The 14773-nt window shown below is 37.6% G+C and overlaps 1 protein-coding gene across 1 annotated transcript; it reads left to right on the top strand.

Moving 5' to 3' along the window:
• The first annotated feature begins 311 nt into the window (after nucleotides 1-311).
• LOC141668923 (ATP-dependent helicase BRM) lies at nucleotides 312-14174 on the top strand. Its single transcript, XM_074475987.1, has 14 exons — nucleotides 312-868; nucleotides 1809-3116; nucleotides 3217-4530; nucleotides 4670-4782; nucleotides 5081-5168; nucleotides 5281-5367; nucleotides 7194-7286; nucleotides 7362-7445; nucleotides 7525-7728; nucleotides 9431-9673; nucleotides 9745-11280; nucleotides 11386-11925; nucleotides 12336-12581; nucleotides 13282-14174. The coding sequence occupies exons 1-14, from the start codon at nucleotides 725-727 to the stop codon at nucleotides 13924-13926; spliced, it is 6645 nt and encodes a 2214-aa protein (XP_074332088.1). The 5' UTR covers nucleotides 312-724; the 3' UTR covers nucleotides 13927-14174.
• Nucleotides 14175-14773: the final 599 nt, after the last annotated feature.

Below are 14773 nucleotides of genomic sequence, written 5' to 3'. Positions count from 1 at the left end.
CGAATAAAAAATTATGAACATATAAGAATTAAATTTTTCATCGAATTTACCAAAAACTGAGAATTGAAATTTCAGCCGGAACTCCATCACCGAACAATATTATTAATACGAAACATACGAAAATTTAAATTTCCGCTCATGCCCTTAGACCCGAATGACATTATTCACGAATTTCGAGGGTTATATGTAAATAACAAAAACTTCAAGGCCAAATTTGTAAATGTACCAAACCCTCTCACAAGAAAAACAAACTCGCCCCTTTATTAACCGTGGTTTGTGTCACACTACTGTGGTTACAAAAAGAAAAGAAAAGAAAGAGATATTATACACACACCAATAGAAAATAGATACACTCTACAGTATATACATACAGAGAGAGAGAAAACAAATAATATATATTTCAAATCGGAAAATAAAGCTTAGGGTTTGACTGAAAATGCAAATTGTGTAAAATCAGCCGAGAAATCTCGTGGCTCACCGTCGCGTGTCGGCGATTCAGTCGATTCCGGCCACTTTTGGACCTCCGGCGACACGCAGATCGATGCTTCGCTGGTCCCACAACAATCGCATCTGTCAATTTTCACCAAAAATAACAGATAAACCCTAGGTTTTTACGAGATCGCGGTGATTTTGTTAATTACCGGTTTAATTTTGATTTTTCGTTTGTTTTGAGTGTTGATTTTGATAGATTTGGTTGAATTGCGTGTAATTTGAGCTGGAATTTATGCAATCGGGCGGAGGACATGGGCGGAACACGGCGGCGTCTGCTTCGGCGTCGCCGTCGTCTTCGTCGTCAGGTTTCGATCCAATTCAACAACAGCAACAGCAATTACAGCAGAGACAGCAGCAGGAGTTACAGCAGAGACAGGTTAGGGTTCATTTCACTTATAGTGTTAGTTAGGTTTACTGATATGATGCATTGTTTTTTAATTTCGTGTTGTCGAGTGAGTCGTAAATTGTTTTCGAGGTGTTTTTCTGCATGTGAAAAAAGTAGTAGAAGTGGTTTGAGGATGATGTATTTAATTAAGCATGTTTAAAGGTGAATTGATGTTAGGGTAATTTAATTAAGTGTTTCGGTAGGTCTTGTGCTGCGGATTTAAGTAGGAACCTTGTTAATTTTTTTAAATTCTTTTTGGACGTGTACTGGTTATGTTGAGTTCTAGCGGTATGTAATTGAATGTAAGGATGAAAACTGTATGTTATTGGCTTAAACAGAAATTAAGCCCTTACATATTAACTGCTGGAATATACTTTTGTATTCCCCAATTTAAGTGTTAACGCAGTATTGTTGATTGTCTCGAATTTGAGGCTACTAAGTATTACTTCATTGTCACTATGCAAAGTGCTTGTGTTTAGCAGGGACTCGTAGAAGATAATGTTGTTTTATCAAAAAACTTTAGTTGAGTGATATTTGCATAGTTGAAAGTGGTCTGTTGTCTTCTGCTAATGCTTTAATTGTAGTTGGTTTATATAGTGCTCGTAATGTTTGATTAGTCAACAGTTGAATTCTCCGTTTGAATGTAGCTTTTTTTTTGGGGGGGGGGGACTTGTTGATAAATAAACAACTTAAATTGTAATGCATTGCACTCCTAATTGAGTATTAGGCGGACTGCACATTCATATTTGTTTGTGTTACACAAGCTTTTAGGAAATAAACTTATAAATGAAAAAGTAAGTACAAGGGGAAGCATATGATGATGTTTTGTTTACTGCTAATTATGGTGATTTAGCTTTGATACTTTATATACTCATTACGTAGATGACTTTATTCTATAACTTGTAACTTGTCTTTGTCTATCTTTGCGTAGTCATTCCATCAGCAATTACTTAGAAAGCCTGATGGAAATGAAGCCATGTTAGCATTCCAAGGTGGACTTCATGGAGTTTTGGGAGGAAACTTTGGGTCAAATTCTGGCCCCATGCAACTTCCTGTACAATCTAGAAAGTTTACGGATCTAGGCCAACAGCATGGTTCTCCGCATAGTAGGGAGGAAGCTCAAAATAGGAGTCAGGGATTTGACCAACAAATGCTGAACCCAGTACAGCAGGCCTACTTGCAATATCACCCTGCACAACAGAAGTCAGGTTTGGGGATGCAGTCTCAGCATTCAAGCATGGTTGGGCATTCTGGGAAGGACCATGGCTTGCAGATGGGAAATATGAAAGTACCGGATCTCATGTCAATTCAAGCTACCCAGGCTCCCTCACCATTGCTGTTAAACAAGCCATCAGAGCATTTTGTTCGTGGGGATAAGATAAGTGAAGACCAGCAACAGATCTCTGATCAGAGGACTGATTCAAAGCAACCTGTTGTGCAAACATCACTCGGACAATTGATGCCTGGGAATGTGATGAGGCCTATGCCGACTCCACAATCTCAGCAAAACATACAAAATATGAATAACAGCCAGCTGGTAATGGCACAGATGCAGGCTATGCAGGCATTGGCACTCGAACGTAATATTGATTTATCAAATCCTGCAAATGCAAATTTGGTGGCACAACTTATTCCATTTATGCAATCCAGGATGGTTGCCCAGCATAAGGCAAATGAATCCAATATGGGTGCACAATCGTCATTAGTCCCGATGACAAAGCAGCAGGTGACTTCACCGCAAGTTGCCAATGAAAGTTCACCCCGTGGTAACTCTTCTAGTGATCTGTCAGGACACTCCGCTTCAGGTAAAGCAATGAGACAGGCAGGTCAACCTGGCACCTTTGGTGCATCCACTCCTCTAATTCACAATGCCAACAACAATCCATCACAACCATTTTCTGGTCGTAGCAGTGAGAGTCAACCGTCTGCAAGACAACCAACCATGATAAATAATGCTTCCATGCATCCTCCTCAGTCGTCCGTAAACCTGAACCAAGGTGTAGATCTTTCAGCACCTGGTAAAAGCAAATTATCTGGTCCAGAAACTCTGCAGCTGCAGTATAATAATCCTATCCGCCGATCTTCTCCTCTATCTACAACTTCATCAAATGAAGGGAAATTAGTGAATCCTTCATCATCTCAGGGTGGACCACTCCCTCATTTGCAACAACCATTAGGATTTACCAAACAGCAATCACATGTTCTTAAAGCCCAAATATTGGCTTTTAGGCGTTTGAAGGTATTATTTATTATTGTTTTTAATTGAAAATCCAATTAGCCTTGGGACCTAATTTTGTCTGTTGTATCAATCGTAAGATTTTTATTTGGCTTGCTTGCAGAAAGGAGATGGAACCCTTCCCCGTGAGTTACTGCAGGCTATTGCTCCCCCACCTCTTGAGAAACAAATGTTTCAGATGTCACATCCTGGGGCAACAGATACATCTGCTGGTAAAAATGCCGACACAGAAGATCTGAGACATATTGAATCCAGTGAGAAAGATCCACATGCTGATTCATCAACTGCCGGGCTAACTAGTTTGAGAAGGGAAGCAGTTGCAGGAGATGAGAAAACAATTCTTTCAAGACAAATGGTACCTGCTGTCCTGAAGGAGCCATTATCATCAGTTCCTTCTCGAGAAGAACATCAAACTACTCCTGTTTCTGCTAAAATAGAAGAGGGTGAAGAACATGGGATTTCAGAAGATGCTATTACAAGAAGCGATATGCATGTCAATAAGGGTAAGGCGGTTGCTATACCAGCTCCTCTGCTTGAGACAGTGCAAGTGAAGAAACCTCTACAAACAATTACCCATCAACCCAAAGATGCTGGAACTACTAGAAAGTATCATGGGCCGCTGTTCGATTTCCCCTTCTTTACTCGGAAACATGACTCCTTTGGATCATCAGGAATAGTGAACAACAATAACAATATGACCTTGGCATATGATTTGAAGGATCTTCTCTTTGAGGAAGGCAGGGAGGTTCTTAACAGGAAGAGGACGGAAAATATTAAAAAGATTGGTGATATACTTGCAGTAAATTTGGAAAGGAAAAGAATTAGACCTGATCTTGTTTTACGTTTGCAAATTGAAGAAAAGAAGTTAAAGCTGTTGGATGTGCAGGCACGCTTGAGGGATGAGGTCGATCAACACCAGCAGGATATAATGGCAATGCCCGACAGGCCGTATCGGAAATTTGTACGGCTCTGTGAGCGCCAACGTGCAGATCTCAGCAGGAAAGTTCAAGCCTCTCAGAAAGCAATTAGGGAGAAGCAGTTAAAATCAATTTTTCAGTGGCGTAAGAAGCTACTTGAGGCTCACTGGGCCATTCGTGACGCTCGAACTGCACGTAACAGGGGAGTTGCCAAGTATCATGAGCGAATGTTGAAGGAGTTCTCAAAACGGAAGGATGATGATCGCAGTAAAAGAATGGAGGCTTTAAAGAATAATGATGTTGAAAGGTATCGCCAGATGTTGCTAGAGCAACAGACTAGCATTCCTGGTGATGGTGCCGAGCGATACGCTGTCCTCTCATCATTTTTGTCGCAGACAGAAGAGTACCTTCACAAGCTTGGTAGTAAAATAACTGCGACAAAGAGTCAACAGGAGGTTGAGGAAGCAGCAAATACTGCTGCAGCTGCTGCGAGGGCTCAGGCATTTTCTCTCCCTTCTCTTGTTACCTAATTATTCATGTCAACTTGAAGAAAATTCTAACAATATATTTATTAAAATCTCTTCCATTCTGTTTCTTTCTTTCGTCACTAGTTTTTTAATGTCTGTTTATTTTTTACAGGGTCTATCAGAAGAAGAAGTAAGAGCTGCAGCAGCTTGTGCTGGTGAGGAAGTTACAATAAGAAATCGTTTCTCTGAGATGAATGCGCCAAAAGATAGCTCATCCGTTAACAAGTAAGCTCATTAATATTAATATACTGGCATATGTTTGTATTTAAGTCACTGGTGTAGGTAAGAAAGATGCTGCCATGTATCTGGAATTTTGTAATTTTCTGGGATGCAGATATCGGTCAAAGTAGAAGTCATATTCAATGGGAATTTGTTTTGACTAATTTTATTATTGTATATGCAATTTACTTGTTTCCAGCATTCACATGTACACGTCTCAGTATACTCTGTATCTTGTTTCTTCCAATTTAATAAATTCTTTCAATATTTCTTGATTAATTTGCATTACCTGTGGTTGTTGCAGGTATTACAATCTTGCACATGCAGTCAATGAGAGAGTTTTTAGGCAGCCCTCAATGCTACGAGCTGGAACTTTACGAGACTATCAGATTGTAGGTTTCATTATTTTGAGAGTGCTGGGCTTAATGAAACCTTTTCCTTGGTCTGTTGTCTTATATCATTGCGAGTAGCTCTTTCTGGTTGACATTGTTACTGAAATTCCAGGTTGGTTTGCAATGGATGCTTTCTTTGTATAACAACAAACTCAATGGAATTTTAGCAGATGAGATGGGTCTAGGGAAGACGGTACAGGTAAATCCTTGTCAGTTAATAAATGTCTATTATCTACACTCAAATTTGTTGATAAGCAGTGACCATTTTTTTGTTAAGTAAAAACAAACAAATCACCTTTGCTGTTATGATGGGTCTATGTGAGTAATTGGTTACAATTTAATGTTATTAGAAGTGTGCTTATGTGATATGTGCTCACATATGCAAGATGTGATGCAACCCGCACCCGAAGCACGTGTCTTGGGATATGCGATGCGCTTTCACTAAATCAAGGGCTTTCGTGAGCGTTGTAGGCTTAAGCGCAGTGCGAAAAACGCTCGCTTTTTATCAGATGTTGACTGGGGTGTTTAACTGGGTCATTTTTTAAAAAAAATGGGTCAAAAAATATCCATATATAGTTATATCAGTCAACAATAAATATGTACAGAAATATATGCACACATGAACAACACAGCCATATTTCTCTTCTTGTATTCTTTCTTTCTTCTCGTACATATAATTATAAATGTATATATATATACACATTTATATACACACAAACGAAGTGATGATACACACACACATACATATATATATACACACACCATAGTTACTAGGGACTGGGTTCGATTTGGTACGAAGAACGAAAACGAATACGTGGAAGGTTACATTAGTTGAATCCGAAACGGCGTAATGTTTGGGTAACGAAGGAACATAGGGGTACGATAAACCTTTATATTATAATATAATTTTATAATTAATATATAAATTTAAAGTTAAATTTAAATTGATATCTTATGTTTTAATGGACAATAAAAAAACATTAATGTTAGAATTACTTAAATGGTACAACAATGTCAGTGTAAAGTTTAAAAGATTTTTAAGTAACTTTATTACATCAATTTTAAACATAATCTTTAAAGCTGTATGGATTTACTGTGGTACATGGACTTAAATATAAAAAGACAAATCGTCAAAAAAGTGTACAGTAAACATTGGGAGCTTCAATTGGACTATACACACATACACTACATCTGTTTTACTTTCACGACATCCAAGACATCTTTTTCCTTTAATCTCTTTCTTCATCTTCTTTACATCTTCTCACTCTCTCCTTCCTCCTTATCCTGATTCAAGTCTGCTTTTCTACCCTTCTTCGTTCTTCTTTGTTTTCTCTTCGTTCTTCTTGGTTTTTTCTTCTTAAAAACCGATTTCGCTGTGGGTCGCTTGGATTTGGCGAACTGGACGTGAATCATGGTTTGTTAAAAATACGAATCATAATGGCGTGGAAGATGATTTTCTTGATTGAGTATAGTGAATTAGCTAGGCATTTCTTTGTTACCTTGACTTCAAGTCATTCTAGACTTTGAGTCTATGGAATTAATATGGTTATTTATCATTTATGACAGTTTAGTTTTGCTATTATATGTCTCATTAACTATAAATTTATATAGTTCTACATTTTATACCATGCAAATATATTTACTTCTCTTCGATGAATCCACATGTTTTGCTTATGCCCTAGGAGGGCTTTTGGCATCGGTGCGCATATCGTGTTAAATAATACTGGTTACAAGTGAAGTCTTTTTATTTTGAGTTTCTTGCTGAAGTGGTCAATCTGTTTAACATTGATGTGAGGATACGTCTGCCATCTCTTTCAATAAATTGTTTCTTCTTGCTTACTTATTTCTTCCTGTAATCACTTTCCCATCTTTGGAACTGGGTTATGTTCTTTAACTACGAAGATGATTACTGCTATGCTGTATTGCCATTTTGGGGCTTTACTTGTTCTGAAGGTTTGTTTTTGGAATTAATTATGGTGCTTGATGTTTAACTTGTTATCTTGGGTTTTGTTCATTGATTTACAGGTTATGGCATTGATTGCTTATCTGATGGAGTTCAAAGGGAACTATGGCCCACATCTCATTATTGTTCCCAATGCTGTGCTGGTCAACTGGAAGGTTTACCTTTTTATCATCTTTATAGGGTATCTTTTTCCTGTTTCCTAAAAACGGCTAACTCTAATTGTGTAACAGAGTGAGCTTCACAACTGGCTACCATCAGTGTCTTGTATTTACTATGTTGGTCAAAAGGATCAGCGTATAAAACTATTTTCACAAGTAAGATTTCCCAGTATTATTATTCTGACGTGAATTTGTTGCAAATGACTAAATTTTTTTATTGATTGTCTACAATTAGGAGGTATGTGCGATGAAGTTTAATGTACTTGTCACGACCTATGAGTTTGTCATGTATGACCGTGCAAAACTCTCGAAGGTTGACTGGAAGTATATTATAATTGACGAAGCACAGCGAATGAAGGACAGGGAATCTGTTCTGGCCCGTGATCTTGATAGATACCGCTGCCAAAGGCGCTTGCTTCTCACGGGAACACCCTTGCAGGTCTGTTGAAACTGCCACATATTCTATTTTTTCCTATTCACACACTTCGTATGGCTTTAGCATGTGCTATGTAATGAACTTTTGTCCTCTTTAATTGTCCATGTTACCATTGTTGCATTTTTCATCTTAGGATATAAGCACTGTTTCACAGTGAAAAATAACAGATTTCTCTTTACTTTTTCACTCATTTGAGCTCTTGAAATGAGACATAGGAGTAAGGGAGGGGATTCAAAAAGGAAATTTATGTAAAAATTGGCGTTTGAACACAAGTTTATAAACTATGTGAGCATGTTTGTCCCATGCTCATTTCTTGTCACTAACTCACAATAGAGATCCCAAGTTTCTCAAACTTGACCTGTTATTGTCAGTGATGTCACAGCGGTTAACATGAGCTTTAGGGCTCTAAGAGCAACTCCAGTGGCATCTTAGTTCATTACCTAAATTTAGTATAAAATATTGGATCCTATTAACTTAGGACATCAAAAATTACTCTCATATCCAACAACATTCCTTATATTTAATTTTTATGTTATATTTTATTATTAAAGCACCAATGTTACGAAAGGTGAAGAGAGAGAAAGTGATTGTCTCTAATCATTTATTACCAAATATTAGAAGAGGAGAGACCTTAGCTATATATTAGTAATCGGAAGAAGATCCTAGTGATTTAAGGAATATCTAGGATACTGTTGGAGTGGCGTTTTTCCCTCATATTCCTTAAATTGTAGTGTAAGACTCCAAATAGCAAAAGTTATTGGAGTTGCTCTAAGCGGAACAAAGGTATTACTAATGTATAATTTCTTAATTATTTATTTGGCATTGGTAACTTATCTATACTAAACTGTAAAAAGCAAACTAAGGCATAATTGGTAGCTTGCTTAACAAATTATCTTTTTCGCCTTTTCAATCACACCCGTTCGATCTTTCAAATTAAACTGTGGACCGTCAGGTTTACTACTAATAGTTATTTTATCAGAGGTAAATTGAGGACCGTCAGGTTTACTACTAACAGTTATTTTATCAGAGGTCTATAGTTTGGATCTCGCCAGCAACATACTAATATTGACATTTACAATATTAGTTTTATAATACAATTAACCAATGAATAAAACAAAATAATATGTAATAAATGTTTTATTCACAAATGATAGTATTTAAAAAATTGAAGAATAAAAAAAATACGAATAAAAAACCTAAAAATAAAAATAAAGTCTTAATGATCTAATAATTAAACATTTGAAATACCCTGTGCTTTGCATGGGTTATAAGCATATATGTAACATAAATTTGTGCCGTATGTGTGTGCAAAGCATCCTAAACATATTTATATGTCCACAATCATTTGCTCTAAGTGAGCCCCCTTTTATTTTTGCTCCATGCCTCAATGATATTCACTCTTAATTGATGCTTTTCGGATGAGATTGCCTTTGTTAAAGCAAAGTCCAACAGCTTTAACAAATAACAAAGCCAAGGGGCAAACCGCAATTTTAATAAAAGCCGGTCTTAGAATTTGCTCAAGTCCACTATTAGGATTTTTATTGTGTTTTTGAAATCTCTGGTTTATGCTAATATCAAGAATGTTAGTTTGTGCTGCAGATAAAATGAGCTTACTTGTTTAAATAAGTTGTCTGCATCATTTTGTGAGGAACACCTTCTAAATTATACTAATTATATGTTGTGAATTTTTTTTAATGTTTTGCAGAACGATCTTAAGGAGCTTTGGTCACTTCTAAATTTACTCCTTCCTGAAGTGTTTGATAATCGGAAAGCATTTCATGATTGGTTTTCCAAACCTTTTCAACGGGAAGGTCCTTCACAGAATGGTGAGGATGACTGGCTTGAGACAGAGAAAAAGGTTATCATTATTCACAGACTTCATCAAATTCTCGAGCCTTTTATGCTCAGGCGTCGTGTTGAAGATGTGGAAGGTTCACTCCCTCCTAAGGTATGTAGTTATTGCATGTTGTGTTAATCAAATTTTGCATGTGAATGGTTGCTGAGCATTTTCAGTTGCAGGTGTCAATTATATTAAGATGTAGAATGTCAGCTATTCAAGGTGCCATTTATGATTGGATCAAAGCTACTGGTACTCTACGTGTTGACCCCGAAGATGAGAAGCTGATGAGTCAGAAAAAGCCTATGTATCAAACCAAAGTATTTAGAACATTGGCTAATAGGTGTATGGAGCTTCGTAAAACTTGCAATCACCCTCTACTTAATTATCCATATTTCAATGATTTCTCCAAAGACTTTCTTGTCAGATCATGTGGAAAATTGTTTGTTCTAGATAGGATTTTAATAAAGCTTCAAAGAACAGGGCACCGAGTATTGCTTTTTAGTACCATGACAAAACTCCTTGACATTTTGGAAGAATATTTACAGTGGCGGAGACTTGTTTACCGCCGAATTGATGGGAGTACTAGCTTAGAAGACCGAGAATCAGCTATTGTTGACTTCAATAGTCCTGATACTGATTGCTTTATCTTCTTACTAAGCATTCGTGCTGCTGGGAGAGGCTTGAATCTTCAGACAGCTGACACAGTTGTGATATATGATCCTGATCCGAACCCTAAGAATGAAGAGCAAGCAGTTGCTAGAGCCCACCGCATTGGGCAGCAGAGAGAAGTGAAAGTAATTTATTTGGAAGCAGTGGTTGATAAAATCTCAAGTCATCAGAAAGAAGATGAATACAGGGGTGGAGGTACAGTTGATTCAGAGGATGACCTCGCAGGGAAGGATCGATATATGGGGTCTATTGAAGGTCTCATACGGAATAATATCCAGCAGTATAAGATTGACATGGCTGATGAAGTCATTAATGCTGGGAGATTTGACCAGAGGACGACACATGAAGAGAGACGATTAACCTTGGAGTCCATGTTACATGATGAGGAGAGATATCAAGAAACTGTTCATGACGTTCCTTCACTCCAGGAGGTAAACCGCATGATAGCGAGAAGTGAAGAAGAAGTAGAACTTTTTGATCAGATGGATGAAGAATTTGACTGGGAAGAAGATATGACAAGATACGACCAGGTTCCTAAGTGGCTTCGTGCTAGTTCTAAAGAAGTGAATGATACAATTGCTAAGAAATCTTCCAAAAAAAGTGCTTTATACGGGGGCAACATAGGAGCGGAATCTAATGAACTCGAGAAGAAAAGGGGAAGGACTAAGGGTAAAAAGTTTCCTGTATACACAGAGCTAGATGATGAAATTGATGATTTTTCTGAAGCTAGTTCAGAAGAGAGGATTGGGTACTCTGGTAATGAAGAGGGAGAAATAGGGGATCCTGAAGATGATGACTTTATCGCCGATGCACCTGCTGGCAATAGTGATCAGCCAGATGATGGCACACCTGCCACTGAGGTCTATGAGGATCCTCGACCTATAGAAGGTCATAGACCAAATCATATACCTGAAGAAGGAGGTTCATCAGGGTCATCGTCAGGCAGTCGAAGATTAATTCAAAGGGTGTCGCCATCTATTTCTGCTCAGAAGTTTGGCTCACTCTCTGCCCTGGATGCAAGGCCAGGTTCTGTTTCGAATAGGCTGGTATGATGCTCATTACAGATTGGAACTTGTTTTATTATTATTGTTTTCTGGAACTGGAGGGTAAATCTTCTTACTATTAATTTATTTTTTATCTACTACTGCCAGCCCAATGACTTGGAAGAAGGGGAAATCGCTCTATCTGGAGATTCCCTTATGGACCGCCAGCATTCTGGTAGTTGGATTCAAGATCGTGACGAAGGCGAGGATGAACAGGTTCTGCAACCTAAAATAAAACGAAAGCGAAGCATCCGAATTCGGCCACGACTTGCAACAGAGAAGCCAGAAGAGAAAGCCACTGAGAAATTATCGCTCCGGCGTGGCGATTCCTCTCATGTATCATCACAGATGGATCATAAATATGAGTCTCGAGTGAAGAATGAAAGAGAACAAAAATTGATTGTAGAGCCTAATTCTCAGAAGTTGGAGAAGAGCGATCCATCACTGAAAACCAGGAAGGGTTCACATTCACGGAAAAATTCAAATTCTGGAAAACTGCTTGCATCACAAAAGCCTGGTAAAGTCAATGTCATGCCTGCTCCATTAGAAGATGCTATTGAAAACTCTAGAGAAAGTTGGGATAACAAAGCGATGTACAAAGTGGGCAATTCAATTGATAAGAAGATGTCTGATGGAATTCAACACAGGGTATGCTTAATAACACAGCTATAGTTGAAATTAGATCAAATTCACACATTTTGGTTGTTTGCAGTTTTTGTCTATTATTTGAGGGCTTGAGGCTCATTGCGCATTACATATGCTCCGATGATAATAAAAAATGAATCATTGAATATCTTATCTATAGTTACTGGAGTACATAGAATCATCTTATATATTCCCAAAGGTCTTGTTCCTTTGTTTCTTCTATAAATTACTGTTGTACCCCCTGCCTTGTTATTTGTTGATCTAATCCTTTTTTTTGCGTCCTATACCTGTACGTGATACTAACTTTATTAACCAGGTTTACAAGTACTTGCTTTAAGATACTTGTGTACTTGCTTGGTCGATTGTGTTCTAGATGTTGTTAACAGAATCACCTGTGCTTTTCATGTTTCTAGTGCAAGAATGTGATAAACAAGTTCCAGCGGAGAATAGACAGGGAAGGTCATCAAATAGTGCCGCTTCTAACAGAACTCTGGAAGAAAAGTGAAACTACTGGTTATATGGGTGGGAACAGTCAGCTTGATATACGAAAGATTTACCAGCGGCTTGAAAACTTCGAATATAATGGAGTAATGGAACTTTGTTCTGATGTGCAACTTATGTTAAAAGGTGCAATTCAGTATTATGGTTTCTCCCACGAGGTATGCTTATTGGATTTAACAGTGCTTGCATTATGTTGCTGAAATTATTCTTGAAATATTGCTTGTGTGTTTGAAGGCATATCTATCTCCCACAAGGGTTGGAGATATGTTATAATGATGTCATAGATGTATTATGATGGTTAAAAAATTCCAGATATTTTCCGTAAGGTTATTCTTTAGTAATAGTTTGAAGTTAAGTTATTATTTCGTGTTTAATTTGATATAATGGATAGCACCAACCTTGAAATTCTTTGGTATTGGTCTTATTGTTCTCTGCCAAACCCTCAGCATGCTAATAGCAAATATCCCTCTATATTGCTTTTTTGTTTGGAAGAGAAAAAAAGTATGAATTCGAATTCAAAATTCTTTTTTGAGTATTCAATCTCCATGTAGAATCATGATTCATTCTGGGTTAAAATTAAAATGCAGATTCGTTTTTCTAGTAGAACTTATAAGCTGATAAGATAGTATCCATTGAAATAATTCTCGAGTGAGGTAGAATTGAACCCAAGACCTGGGATCGTCTACTACTAGGCTATCCCATCACCGGATCACCCTTGAACCTAAATTAATCCACATACATGCCTACACATGAAATTTATTTTCTAATTGAAAGGTGAACATGTAATTAACTTTTTTTACTTGCACCCACACACATGAAATAATAGTTCAAATTTAATCTTTTCTATCCTATGAATAGGTGCGAACAGAAGCAAGGAAGGTACATGATCTGTTTTTCGATCTATTGAAGGTGACTTTACCAGAAATTGATTTTCGAGAAGCCAGGAGTGCTGTCTCCTTCTCGGGGCATGTAGCTTCCAGTTCTGCCCCATCTTCAAGACAAATTCTTGCTGGTCAAGGAAAACGACAGAAACAAGCTAATGAGGTAGACCTGGATCATAGCCACTCTCAGAAGCCGCTTTCTCGTGTATCCCATGCTAGTGAAGACACTCGCAATAGAAGCCACATGCCTCAGAGGGAGACAAGATTTGGAAACAGCAATAGCAATAAGGAGTCAGGCCAGCACGAAGATTCTCGACTCTTTGCTCATCCGGGAGAGCTGGTCATCTGTAAAAAGAAGAGGAAAGATAGGGAAAAGTCTGTTGTGAAGTCTGGAAATGGATCTGCTAGCCAATTGTCACCTGCTAGTGTTGGCCGTATTAGAAGCCCGGGTTCAGGTTCTGTGTCTAAGGACACTAGATTGGTCCAGCAGACTTCCCAACAGCAAGGATGGACCAATTCCCCTCAACAGGCAAGTGAAAGTCGTAGCGGAAATATTGGCTGGGCAAATCCTGTGAAAAGAATGAGAACGGATACCGGAAAAAGGCGCCCAAGTCAATTGTAACTTGTAAGGTTAGTTTATACTAAATGAGAAAAAGAGGTAATTGTTGTTATTAGCTTCTGATGAGAATGTATAGCCGCCAATTTGGCAGGCATGTGTCAGTATAGTGTACACTTCCTCTTTCATTGGTACTTCATGCTCTAGTCGTTATAATGCTCTACAGATTTCTTTTATCTGTGTTGTAAGAATCTGCTTCAGTCTTTTGATTCAATATCATCAATGAGAGCTGCAGAGATTCTTCTAGTTTCAAATTCTTCTTGTCTTGACTTTAATTATACCTGTCTGTAGACCATGTGTGTTTTGAAATGGGACACTTTCATGGATTTATCTTCGATATAAAATTAATTAAGAATAATCAGCTAAATTACGGTTCATTAATTTAGCAAGCACAAGGGGTCTTCGACTTTTACAATCGATCTAGTGTAATGATTTTCCCTTTTATGTGCTTTGCTTTGGTCATTTCGGAAACTTTTCAGTTTTCATCATTATTGGGTTTGGTAGAATTGCAGGGCAAGTGCGGCTGTGAAGTCATTCTGCAAGACAAGGATTACAATTTAAGAAAAGAAAAAGAAGTTGTGTGTTAAATGCACATGCCAACATGAATATGACGCAAAACAAATATCCCTAGCTGCTAAAATATTGTTGATATTAAATTTATTTATTCATATGTAATATTCATAGAAAGATGATAGTATTAATGATAATAACAACACAACAATAATAAAGAATTAAAAAAAGGAGAACTGGGATGATAAAAGGGGCTACCCTCGGTGAAACAGACTTAAAATTTCACCTTAAAGTTGCCATGTAGTTTATTTACTCGTAAAGTCTGTTAGAGAGCATAAAAAGT

Source organism: Apium graveolens, chromosome 6 (genome assembly GCF_009905375.1).
Source record: "Apium graveolens cultivar Ventura chromosome 6, ASM990537v1, whole genome shotgun sequence".
Classification (NCBI taxonomy): domain Eukaryota; kingdom Viridiplantae; phylum Streptophyta; class Magnoliopsida; order Apiales; family Apiaceae; genus Apium; species Apium graveolens.
Note: the sequence above shows the minus strand (reverse complement) of the source record. Positions and strands in the feature narration are given on the sequence as shown.